Consider the following 13,258-nt stretch of genomic DNA (forward strand, 5'->3'; position numbering starts at 1 on the left):
ATAACAAAAACAGCTAGCAGTTACATTTTGTAGGCAAACTCTGCAGGGGTGGACTGAACAGTTCCCTTCCTGGGAAATTTTTCCCAGTGGGCCATTGGCAGCCAGGTGTATTTTACTGGCTTTTTGTTGATTTTGATTGCAGTGATCCCCAACATAGTGCCCACTGGCACCATAGTGCCTACTGATGGGTTTCTCGGTACTCGTTTGCCTGTTTGTTTCCTGGTCCTCCAGGGGCAACAGGTTGGCCGCTGTATAAAACAGGATGCTGGACTGGATGGACCACTGGTCCGATCCAGCAGGGCTCTTCTTAGGAAAGAAAAAGGCTTCAGAGAGGATGGCATGGAGAAGTGGGAGTTTAAATCGCAAGTCAGGGGGCAGTCATGGTAGGTACTGATGCTGGAATGGGGCACTGGGAAGTTGGGGGAAGGAGCAAAATCCCAAGTTGTGTTTTGCGGCTGGTGTGCAGTTCTTAAGCCTCCGTTAATGCTAATTTGGTAATGGTCTTTTTTCTCAGGGAGAACCCCGCCACCGCCAGAAATATCCCATTACGCCTGTGAAATGCACACGACCTCTCTTTGAGTCTGTGTGATTTACTCGTAGCTCCTCTGCAGTCCCCCTGAGTTATTTCTCTGAGAGAGCAAAATGGCTGCGGATGAAGGAGGGGTGTCCAGCCTGCCTCTCCTGGTCCAAGCGGTGCCGGAGAAGGGATTGAAGATGGTTAAGCTGGAACCCACCAGCCCTGAGCCAAGGAAGGGAGCAGAAAACAGCTGTTGTACCGTCCCAACGGACAGTGAAGTGGATTTGGGGAGGAGACCCATATTGGAAGTTATTAAACAGGAACCTCAGAAGCGGCTGCAACAGTGCTGGGAAGCTCAGTTGCAGGAGTTCCTAAAAAGAGTGGAGTCCTCCCAGTTGGAATGGAGAAACCCACAATTGTTGGGGCCCGTGCCCGTCGATCGTACCGCAGCTTTTCCGCCATGCTTCCGAGGGGCAGCTGACCTCAGCCCTGAGGGGTTGGCCCAAGTCCTGCCAGACCTCAGCCGAGAAGCCCGAGAAACCGACACCCAACTGCCAGACGACACCGAGGCAGAAGACAGTGGCGTGAAAGAGGAGGAACCGGATAATGAGTCCGCCATCTTGGACGTTGAACGGCAGGACTTCCGGCGCTTCCGCTACCAGGAAGCTGAAGGGCCTCAGGGGGTTTGTCAGCAGCTGTGGCAGCTTTGCCTTCGGTGGCTGAAGCCGGAACGGCACACCAAGGAGCAGATCCTGGAACTGGTGGTTCTAGAGCAGTTCCTGACCATCCTGCCTCGAGAACTCCAGAAGTGGGTGAGGGAAGGGGGACCACAGACCTGTGCCCACGCCGTGGCTCTGGCACAGGGTTTCCTACAGCGGCAGCAGGAGGAAGTTCAGGTGAGGGAGTTTGGTTATGGTTATTCCAAGGGCTGGCAAGGATATATTTGTTCCTTTTTTGCACGTCTCATGGCTTGAAATTACTCACCACTTGGCAGAACATATCAACGACTTCCATCGGAAAGGATACTGTTTGAGATTACGCTGAAAACCATAGCATACTAGTGTGCCCAGTCAGTGAGGAGTGGTTAAAACGCTTAGGGCTGTTTAGCTTGGAAAGAAGGTGGTTAAGTGGAGACATGGTAGAGGTCTATAAAATTATGCATGGTATGGAGTGGACAGGGAGAAGCTTTTCTCCCTTTCTCATAACACGGGGTCATCTGCTGATGCTGGAGGGTGAGAGATTGATAAAAGGAAGTATTTTTTCACACAATGCATAGTAAAATTGTGGAACTCCTTGCCCCAGGATGTGGTGATGGCTGCCAACTTGGAAGGCTTTAAGAGGGGAGTGGGCATGTTCATGGAGGAGAGGGCTATTCATGGCTACTAGTCAAAATGGACACTAGTCATGATTCTTACCTATTCTCTCCAGGATCAGAGGAGCATGCCTATTATATTAGGTGCTGTGGTACACGGGCAGGATAATGCTGTAGTCGTCTTGCTTGTGGGCTCCCTAGAGGCACCTGGTTGGCCACAGACTGCTGGACTTGATGGGCCTTGGTCTGATCCAGCAGGGCTTTTCTTATTTGGCAATCGGGACAGAATGGTAGAAAATAAAGGGGACCTTAGCACAGTAGCTAAGGCATGGTATCTGTCAGGTGCCTGGCCAGCCATGGAGTACCAGCATACATACAAGCGTGAGGTATGAGTCAGGAAGCTCCCAAATTGAGATCACAGTCCAGCTTTGAATTTGTTGGGCAGCATTAGAGCTTCAACTGGCCCCCACATGCCAACTGTAATATGAGGGCCAGGCCGGCACACTCAAAACAGCCAGCATGGTGTAGTGGTTAAGAGCGGCGGACTCTAATCTGGTGAACCTGGTTTGTTTCCCCACTCCTCCACACGAAGCCTGCTGGGTTCTCTCAGAATGCTCTCAGCCCCATCTACCTTGAAAGGTGCCTGTTGTCAGGAGGGGAAGGGGATGTGATTGTAAGCCGGTTTGAGACTCTTTAAAGGTAGAGAAAAGCAGGGTATAAAAACCAACTCTTCTTCTTCAAGGAAATGCAGCAGGCAGGGGAATATGGAAGCCTGTGGGCTTAAATTCTCCCCATCTAGGATTCAATAAGCAGTCAGGGGCTTAAGCAGCGGGTTAATTTCCCTGCCTGTTTTCTTCCCCATTAACTGTCATCAGCTGACCACAATCTGTGCCTCCTGAAGCATGCTCAGTCTTCATTGGGGTGTTTTGGTGTGGTAGTGTTATTTTAGTAAATTTACACTCTCTTTTTTTTTCTCTTCACACTTACAAGTATGTAGAAACCCCTACATTTCCTCTGGGCGGCCTCATTTTACTGCATCTGTGACTAGTCTCCGCGTTACAATAATGTTGGGCTACTTTACAGGGCTGATGTAAAGATTATGGGGACAATGTAAATAAAAGCATTTTGCAGTCTGTGAACTAGCGTTTGAAGATCTGCAATGCAGTCAGTTTCCAGCCTATTTATTTTTAATCAGGGACTACACACACACACACTTCCTTCAAGGAGCTCAGGGTGGCACACATCATTTTCCTGTCCTCCATTTTGTCCTCACAACAACCCTGTGTGGCTGAGAAATAGTGATTAGCCCAAGGTCACCCAGCAAGCTGCCATGGCAGAGGGGAGATTTGAACCCAGACCCAAGTCTGCCTCCCTAACCACTAGTTTTCCCACATCCATATGTTGTGGGTGTGTAGTGGTTAAGAGCAGTGGATTCTAATCTGGTGAACCGGGTTTGTTTCCCCATTCCTACACATGAAGCCTGCTGAGTGACCTTAGGCCAGTCACCATTCTCTCAGAACTCTCTCAGCCCCACCTACCTCACAAGGTGTCTGTTGTAGGGAGAGGAAGGGAAAGAGATTGTACGCCGGTCTGAGACTCCTTAGAAGGTAGAGAAAGTCAGCATATAAAAACCAACTCTTCTTCTTTTGCTGAATTTCACAACTGGGTTGTTTCCAGGCCCTTCTGGTTTATTATCTAGAATAGGACGAAAGGCCACAGAATCTAGATCTTATCGCTTTTTTCCCCCTCTCCTAGTCCTGTCTGGTGCTCTGAACAGGATCTTTGCTGCTGTTTCAGATACATGGTCCAGAGGCAGAAGATTCCACGTTGGACACCAGGCAGAGACCCCTCTTCAAGGAGCTCAAACAGGAGAGTGACGCCAAGACTCAACACCACAGCGACTGTGATGCCAACTCAATGGGTAAGGACTTCTTGTGCCTCGATTATGGCATGCTCTCGAGTTCCAAGGATAAGCTTTGGCTTCAAGGTCCTTGAAGAGAGCCAGCGTGCCGTAGTGGTTAAGAGCGGTTGTTTCGAGCAGTGAACTCTGATCTGGAGAACAGGGTTTGATTCCCCACTCCTCCACATGAGTGGTGGATGCTGATCTGGTGAACTGGATTTGTTTCCCCACTCTCCTACACATGAAGCCAGCTGGGTGTCCTTGGGCTAGTCACAGCTCTCTTAGAGCTCTCTCGGCCCCACCTACCTCACAGGGTGTCTGTTATCTGTTCCGATTGTAGGAGACGATACGAAGCCCAGAGATCAGAATCAAAACAAAACCGAACATTCGAGGGAAAGGGAACTGCAGTGGAAGCTGGGAGGAAGTAGTCAGCAAGATGTCTCCCCCTGCCCTAATCAGGAAGAGGTCTCTGAGTGCCAGCAGGAAAACTGCCCAGAGAAAGCCAGAGACCAACTCTTTCAGCATGACCTTCAAGCATGTCAAAGAATCCTGCCAGGAGGAAAACAATATATGTGCTCTTTCTGCGGGAAAAGCTTTAACCAGGGATCAACTCTTACTGTGCATGAAAGGACGCACACAGGAGAGAGGCCTTATGAATGTCTGGATTGTGGGAAGCGGTTTAGCCATTGCTCAAACCTTTTTGCTCACAAAACGGTCCACACGGGAGGGAGACCATACAAGTGCTCCGACTGTGGGGACAGTTTTAGGCACTGGTCCCACCTCATTGCTCATAGGAGGATTCACACAGGGGAAAGGCCACACAAGTGCTCGGACTGTGGGAAAAGCTTCAACCAGTGGTCGGCCCTCACTGTACATGAGCGCACCCACACGGGAGAGAGGCCATACACATGCTCCGACTGTGGGAAAAGCTTCAACCAGCGGTCGGCCCTCACTGTACATGAGCGCACCCACACTGGAGAGAGGCCATACACATGCTCGGACTGTGGGAAAAACTTTACCCAGAGGTCGATTCTTATCGCGCACGAGAGAACCCACACAGGAGAAAGGCCGTTTAAATGCTCCAACTGCGGGAAGAGCTTCAAACAGCTCTCGGCTCTCACTGCGCATGCGCGAAGCCACACAGGAGAGAGACCATACGCATGCTTGGACTGTGGGAAGAGCTTTACTCGGAGCTCCCTGCTTATTAAACACAGGAGGACCCATACAGGAGAAAAACCATATGAATGCTTCAACTGTGGGAGACGGTTCAGTCAGCGCTCTCAGCTTGTTAGCCATGAGAAAACCCATGCAGGACAGAAATCCTGTTGAGGCTTGAGCCAGAAGCCAAAATGTAGCATGTAGCTGGAACGGAACCATGAGGAAGAGATGGTCAATTTTCTTGGCAAGTGTGCCACACGATTTCACTATATAGGATAGTACCTCTCTAAGAGAGCCAGTGTGGTGTAGTGGTTAAGAACAGTGGTTTGGAGCGGTGGACTCTAATCTGGAGAACCAGGTTTGATCCCCCACTCCTCATGAGCAGCGGACTCTAATCTGATGAACCGAGTTGGTTTCTCCACTCCTACACACAAAGCCAGATGGGTGACCTTGGGCTACTCTCAGCCCCACCTACATCACAGGGTGTCTGTTGTTGGGAGGGGAAGGGACAGTGATTGTAAGCCAGTTCGATTCTTCCTGAAGTAGTAGAGAAAGTTGGCATATAAAAACCGACTCTTCTTAATGTGCTCCACCCATAGGCTCATGGCATGGTGTGGTTTTCTCTGTGGTCTGCTAAACTACAAAGCAGGAAGTTTCACAGGTCAGGAATGCAGGCTTCACTTGATACCAGAGCTAGGCCCACCTGCTGCTGTCCAAACGTGCCACAATCTACTTCAGCACGAGCTGCTATTAGTTATCTACAGGATCGGTCAGCTACCCCTCCAGAAAGCTGCAGTGAGAGAGCAGTCCTGTTTAAAGATCAACCAATCAGTGAGAAACGAGGAAAACAACCCTGTAAGCCAAACCTGCCTTTCTGAGTACCCTTATTGCATAGAGCGGGAACAAGAGTGGGTAGCAGGAAGGGAGAACAATACCTGCTGCTTACGAAGGGTATACAGAAACAGATGGGCTTTCATTTCAGCTGCCAGCTTCATCAGGATTCTTGCATTCAAGAATTAAACGCTTTTTTGCACTCTTCAAAACTGTTCCTGGTAGTCAGCAGAACACAGTGGGTGAAAGTGAAGTTTCCATGCTTAGTCGTTAACGTCTATTTGCCATAACCAGGCCTATTTCTCAGTCAGTAAGAGTCATCTCAGGCATGAAAGCAGCTGGTTGCTTTGGTGGTCATACCCTGCCACTTATTTTGTGCCCTTTAAAAAACCTCATTTAAATCTTAGCTACGCTCCTGGTGCTTGTGAGGTGTCAACAACCTAGACTGTCTGTGTGGTACGATAAACAGGAGCTTTTGTAGATTTCACATTTCATAAGGTTTTTCTAGCCCTCATGATCACCACAAAAAGATGCTCATTTGAACTCTACTTTACCCAGCCTTCCTCATAGAATCATAGAGTTGGAAGGGACCACCAGGGTCACATATGATGACGACTACGGATTCTCACAACCCCAATGCCACAGGAAAGTCCTCAGGAACACCACCTGTGATATTTGCCAGTAACAATCTTCAGTGATGGCAGTATTCACAAATAGCACAAGTCATAGCAGCCACAAGCAAGGCTCTTTCTGGTAAGCTTCACAAGGTACGAATGCACTACTAGGAACATTCACCATTGTAAGAATTCCAGTTCCCCCTTCTTATACTGTATGTAGAGGCTTGGACCTAGCTGATGGGGGGGGGTGATTGCCAATACTACGCCCCCTCCAAATCGCATACCTCTGATGTAGTGATTAAGAGCAGTGGCTTGGAGTGGTGGACTCTAATCTGGAGAACCAGGTTTGATTCCCCACCCCTACGCATGAGCAGCGGAGACTAATCTGGTGAACTGGATTTGTTTCCCCCCTCCTCCACATGAAGCCAGCTGGGTGACCTTGGGCCAGTCACAACTCTCTTAGAGCTCTCTCAGCCCCACCTACCTCACAGGGTGTCTGTTGTGGGGAGGGGAAGGGAAGGAGATTGTAAGCTGGTTTGAGTCTTCTTTAAGTAGTAGAGAAAGTCGGCATATAAAAACAAACTCTTCTTCGCCCCCCTGCGGTTCCTGAGAGGTTTCTTGTCCCCTAGGAGCAGTATTTCAGGAGGCATTTTAGGTTGCAGCTAGAGGAGAGTGTAAGGGTAGATAGAAGTCCTGACAGCAGAAATTTTCCATGAGATCTACATCATCACCTAGAATGTGAAAGTTATGATCCAAAACACCCCCATTAGTAGAAAACTAACAGCTGTACCACCTCCTTTTTGAACAAGGCACGAAGTGTATCTGATATAAGCCACTTTCCTGAGAGTAAGCCCCACTGGATAAGCCTCCACAGAATTCTAAATAGTCCAGTTTAGGGTCATGCTCTAAATCACAAACTTTCAACAAATTCAATATTTTATTTTCATAACTATAGTTTAAAGGACCCTCTTTTTAAAAAAACAGCCACGTATTCTTGTAATGGTAACAAAAGATCAGAAAGAAAAAAATGAATACATTTTGTTTCATTTTTCATTGCCTCAAAACCACTGAAGATTCATAACGAGGGGAAAAATCATTTTGAAGGGTAGAGAACCTAACCTTACAGCATTCTCTAGTGGCCAAAAAAACCCATAGAAACAGGATTATTAGCCTTAGTACCCCTAGTAGAGCCCTGAGTTAGACACTGAATGGAATTATAGTTCACAGAACAAAAATGATTGGCACCTGAGGCTCTTCGGAGTTTCCAGGTTTTTTTTTAACCTGCCGGGATATGAATAAAAGCAAGATCTGTGCTGGTCAAATACAGGGGAAAACACCACAAATACACATACTTTACAAGTGGATCACTGGAAAAGGCCAGAGGCAAATGGACAGATCGCCTATTCTGATGTTTGTGGGCTGGTCTAGAAAAATGGGTTTAACAAAAAGGAAAAATTGAATATTGGACATTTTACTGGAGAAGTCTCCTACCATTTAACAGTGTAATGAGGTCAATTGCTTGGAAGGGGGAGATCTAGGGAAACAAACTGCTCCTCGCACATTAAAATAATAATAATAAAGACTGCTATTTTTCAGCAAGGGGTTCCAGGGCACCTCAAAGAGCCACAGGACTGAAGAATGTAGAGCCCTATTTGAAGGGAAAATAGGAGATCGGATTCTTCTGGTAGGTCCAAAAAACCAGGCAAATAAGCACGCGGTGCATTAGTTGTGTGCACACACGCTCTCTTTCGGACAGGGACACAAAATATTGCAAGGTTCTCTCCAGAACAGGCTCGCCCACCCTGGCTCCCATTCTTTTCCGGGGGGACAACACACACACACACACACAATCAGGCTATGCAGAAAAGACAGTGGAACCATCACTGCTTCTGCTGAAGAGCCTCCTTCCGCGCTGCATCCTGTAGCAGCTGTGTGTCAACCTCGTCGGCCGGAAGCTGGACATAGCGGACGACGGAGCCACGGATGAAGCAGTTCTTGACAGACAACTGGAGGGGCGGGGGAGAGAGAATTAGAGCCAGGGAGGAAAATGGGGGGGGTTGTGATATAGAAGCGGCTAGATCACACTGCATGAGATGCTAGTGTAAAGTGTATCGCCAGTCTAGTACAGGGGAGTAACGCATCAGACAAGGGTCTGGGAGACCCAGGTTCAAACCCATAGTTACTTAGCCTGTGACATGCACTTTGCACTAGTTCAGAGGCAACCTGATCATTTCTTTCTTGGCATGTTCCAGGGTTCTACCCTGGGCACTGACATCAGAAGCAAAAAAATCACCTTGTTCAGGTGAGAAAATTGCCATGTTACAGATCCTTATAAGAAACACCCAGTTACACTTGATTAGAAATAACCAGATGTAACATACATGCATGTCACAACAATCTGGCACATAGGAAAACACACTGAGAAAGCCACCAATAGACTAAGCTTAAGCAAAGAGTAGCACTTCCGGGAACAGGACAAGGAACAGACCTCAGAACAATGTGGGACCTAAATCATTTCAGGACAACATCAGGGGAAGGCCTCTATGTCCTATTTGTTGGCCCTCCAGGGAAAATGTTTTGCCAGTGTGTGAGACAGGATGCTGGACTAGAGAGCCCACGGGTTTGATCGAGCAAGACTCTTCTTATGCTCTTATTTATGGCCTTAGAAGTTTTAAAGCCTACAAAAGTTATCAGTTTCTATCGATCTTGCCTATACTTTTCAAGCCCCTTTGATGCCCTCTATGACTATGGCAGCAAATGCAGCATAGTGGCTAGAATTCCCAACTCAACGATGAAGCTAACTGGGGGACCCTGGGGCAGTTAGGACATAAACTAGCCTACCTCACAGAATTGCTGTGACGACAAAACGGAGGTGGGGACAACCATGTATCTCCAAGCTCCTAAGAGGACCAGTGGGCTAAAAATGTGATAACTACTCACCATATGAGGATATTTCTCAGGGTCGGTCACACTGATGTCAGTGAGTTTGATGTTCAGATACTGCAAAAGCGAAAAAGGAAAGTTAAGTGACAAAGATTCAACAGGCCTGTTAAACCCAGAGAAAACGGACAGCCACTAGAAACATGTTGGGATTTGAAATATCTGGCCATCTGGGAACAAATTCATCGTCCGGGGGGAAGAAACAGATGTGGCCATTCGTACCTGATCCACAGAATGCAGCGTCCCACATATACTGTGGAAGAGAAGAGGGGGAACAAGTATTAAAATATACCTTTAATTGGGGTGGAAGATCTAGAGCAGGGGTGTCAAACTCATTTGTTACGAGGGCTGGATACAACATAAATGTCACTCGGTCAGGCCAGGCGTACCATAAAATTTAATGCCAGGTACTGGAGATACAAATTTTATAGAAGACACAGGCAAAGCCAATTAATGATATTATTCTTTTACTTAAAATACAAACATGCTTAAAACAATAGGACTCTTACAGTATTTTCTTTTATTTAACAGTCTTTGACAATTGACAACATGGGAGCGGGGGGGGGGGCTGCCTCAGCTAGCTTGCAGGTTGGATAAGAGCTCTCAAAGGGCTGGATCAGGCCCCCTGGGCCTTATGTTTAACACCCCTGATCTAGAGCACTAAAGAGGAGAAGGGTGATAGGAGCCTTGGGGGGGGGGTCTTCAAGCGGAGGGTAGATAGTCTGAAAGTGGTCAGGAACGAGGGCTCCCGTTCTTACGAGGGAAGCACGATCCACGCAGCAAACAGCTCTAAATAAAGACATACCTCAAGTCGTTCTTCAGCTCCACTACCACGTCCTTCCCTACCAGGGACTTGAAGAAAGAGTAGAAAAGCTACGTGGGGGGAAAGAGATAAGACATTTTTAAAAATAGGAAACCAAAACCTACAGTGGGAAGCAGCTGTGTGTAAAACACACCTCACCTCCAACAATGTGCAACCACACATGATCCAAAATTGTGGACAGGAGAACAATATGAGCCTCTTTGCGTCCCCATTGGGGGGAAAATAGGGTTGCCAGGTCCCTCTTCGCCTCTGGCGGGAGGTTTTTGGGACAGAGCCTGAGGAGGGCGGAGTTTGGGGAGGGAAGGTACTTCAATGCCATAGAGTCCAATGGCCAAAGCGGCCATTTTCTCCAGGTGAACTGATTTCTACCGGCTGGAGATCACTTGTAATAGCAGGAGATTGCCAGCTAGTACCTGGAGACTGGCAACTCTAGGGAGAAAGGTGGTGTGTGAGTAAATAACACTCCGGCATCCCAAATTCACACCTATCCCTCCAACACATTATAACATAAGCATTTTATTTCCTTTTTTAACAAGCTGTATCGACTCCAGAACAATAGGTTGCAGACCTGCGCTGTACTGAATGGTAAGAACAAATTGTTGGTAATTTGTTCATACGTCCAGCCCCTCACCTTTGAACACTCCCTGCCCTCCACTTAAACCAGGGGTGGGGAACGTCAGGCCCTGGGGCCGTTTAAGGCCCACAAAGTCATTTGGTCTGGCCCTTTGTGGGTCCTGGCAGATCTCTAGATCAGAAGGATCTCAGACTGGCGATCAGCCCCCTCCCATGGACAGGAATAGCCTCTATTCAAGGCAGATGTGAGTTTGTTTTGCCGAGAAAAGGAACCTTTTTCTCCCCCTTGCGGAAGAGTCGTTAGCTATGGAGCTGCTAGGACCACCCAAGACACTGTGTTAACCCTTTCCCACCAGGGCCATGGAGAAACATTCCCTCTGTACTACAAGAGGGCTGGGGGCGGAAATGGTGACAATGGAGGTGTTAAAAGGGGCAGGGCCAGAATGCGTGCGTGGGTGGGTGGGGGAGTTCTTGGGGGTGGTTTGTCTAATTTTTAAGTTGATCATTTTGCATGGCCCGCAAACGAGGTTATAAATATCCAATAGTCGAAAAGGGCAGGAGTCCAGTAGCACCTTAAAGACTAACCAAAATATTTTCTGGTAGGGTAGGAGCTTTCGTGAGCCACAGCTCACTTCTTCAATCTGAAGAAGTGAGCTGTGGCTCACGAAAGCTCCTACCCTACCAGAAAATATTTTTGTTAGTCTTTAAGGTGCTACTGGACTCTTGCTCTTTTCTACTACTGCAGACAGACTAACACAGCTACCCACTGGGAATTATAAATATCCAAATGGCCCTTGGGGGGGGGAAGTTTCCCCACCCCTGACTTAAACCAAGGCGAATGCTTCCAGCGCACACTTGCAAGGTGTGTAACTGGCTTCCCCATATTGCAGGGACAGCCTCTCAGGCCAGTAAAGTCGAGCCTCCCGTGGCCAAGCCTAAAGACGGACTATTCTGCACACACAAAAAGGAACCCCCCCCCCCCCAACTCCACTCACCCATGCATCTCACTTTAAGGAAAGGGGGGGGGATAAAAATGATTGCGTCACGTAGCAAGGGCTGTGACGTCGTCACTCACCATTGCGGGAGTTGCTACTCGCGGCTGCAAAGAACCCGCGCGGAGGAAACCAAACCCGGCGCTGGAAAGACGTGCCCGGGCTGGACGGACGGCGCACGCGCGTCTGGGGAAAGGAAGGGCGGGGCCGTCCTCGCGCTCGCTCCCCCGTCACGTGAGAGGGGAAACCTCTCTCTCGCGCGCGCGCTCGGAAGCGAACGCGAGCCGCGAGGCGTTCTTAAAGGGGCGGCGGGCTGATTTTTCCCTCGTTGCTGACTTCTTGTTTGAAAGGTGGCGAGCTGGCCCGGTTTGTTTCCCAGATTGTGCGTGGAAGGCTTTGCATTGGCTTTGCATTGGATTTGGGTATTGGCAGTTTCGATCTTACCATTTGCATGATGGTACCTTCAGAATGGGCTGAGAAATGGTATAGTGTAGCCCAATCTCATCCGATATTGGAAGCTAAGCTGGGTTGGTACTTGGAAGAGAAACCTCCGTGGAAGACTCTGCAGAGAAAGGCAATGGCAAACCGCTCTATCAGTGCACATTTCCCCCCATCCGAATTCTCAGAACTCTACACTTATTTTTGAGTTTTAAGAATTTTTGAGTTTTAAGAATTTTTGAGTTTTAAGAATTTGGACGGGGGGAAGTGCTCATCCAGAGAGCAGCAAATCCAAGGCAAAACCTCCCCGTGCATCAATGGCTTCCGAGGGGCCGAACCCGCTGCTGTTCAAGACCTTCTCAGCTGTGCGCATCAGGAGAGGGAAATGGAACCTCCATGTGCAGGAGCAGCATGCTTCGGAATGGGTGGTTGGGAATCTTCCTGGAAGGATCTGTTTGTGCTTTGTTGGAAACAGACAGCTGTGCGCATCACGAGAGGGAAATGGAACCTCCATGCGCAGGAGCAGCCTGCTTCGGAACCGGTGGTTGGGAATCTTCCTAGAAGGATCTGTTTGTGCTTTGTTGGAAACAGACAGCTGTGCGCATCACGAGAGGGAAATGGAACCTCCATGCGCAGGAGCAGCATGCTTCGGAATCGGTGGTTGGGACTCTTCCTAGAAGGATCTGTTTGTGCTTTGTTGGAAACAGACAGCTGTGCGCATCACGAGAGGGAAATGGAACCTCCATGTGCAGGAGCAGCATGCTTCGGAATCGGTGGTTGGGAATCTTCCTGGAAGGATCTGTTTGTGCTTTGTTGGAAACAGAATGAGCCCAATTATGGATGTATATGAGGATGGCCAAATTAATGGAATTCCTACATGGAAAGGATATGGAAGAATTTAAAAAAACATGGTCTAAGGCCACCTCATATTGGGATAAATTGGCAAAAATGGACTTTACAGTATTAATTAGCGAGTTATAGAAACTAGTTTTAATAATTTTATATTGATGTGTTAGTAAGTATTATAAATATTGTTTAGACACTTCTTCGGAAGTCGGGTGAAGGGTCACTTTTTAGGTGGGTGGAGGGTGAAGGGGTATCTTTTTGGATTTTATAATTTAGTTATCATGAATGGAATAATTAAAGTATATAGCTAC

The 13,258-nt window shown here is 48.2% G+C and overlaps 2 protein-coding genes across 2 annotated transcripts; one reads left to right on the forward strand and one right to left on the reverse strand.

Annotated features, from left to right (window-relative positions):
* The first annotated feature begins 642 nt into the window (after positions 1-642).
* LOC130473561 (zinc finger protein 397-like) lies at positions 643-5,058 on the forward strand. The gene is made up of 3 exons (XM_056845115.1): positions 643-1,413; positions 3,627-3,750; positions 4,070-5,058. The coding sequence occupies exons 1-3, from the start codon at positions 643-645 to the stop codon at positions 5,056-5,058; spliced, it is 1,884 nt and encodes a 627-aa protein (XP_056701093.1).
* A 3,157-nt stretch (positions 5,059-8,215) lies between these two features.
* Positions 8,216-12,116, reverse strand: LSM2 (LSM2 homolog, U6 small nuclear RNA and mRNA degradation associated). Its single transcript, XM_056845126.1, has 5 exons — positions 12,108-12,116; positions 10,081-10,148; positions 9,498-9,528; positions 9,276-9,335; positions 8,216-8,341 (listed from the first exon to the last, which is right to left on the reverse strand). Exons 1-5 carry the CDS (start codon positions 12,114-12,116, stop codon positions 8,216-8,218), a joined length of 294 nt encoding a protein of 97 aa, XP_056701104.1.
* Positions 12,117-13,258: the final 1,142 nt, after the last annotated feature.

The sequence above is a fragment of the Euleptes europaea genome, chromosome 1 (assembly GCF_029931775.1).
Source record: "Euleptes europaea isolate rEulEur1 chromosome 1, rEulEur1.hap1, whole genome shotgun sequence".
In the NCBI taxonomy this organism is placed as follows: Eukaryota; Metazoa; Chordata; class Lepidosauria; order Squamata; family Sphaerodactylidae; genus Euleptes; species Euleptes europaea.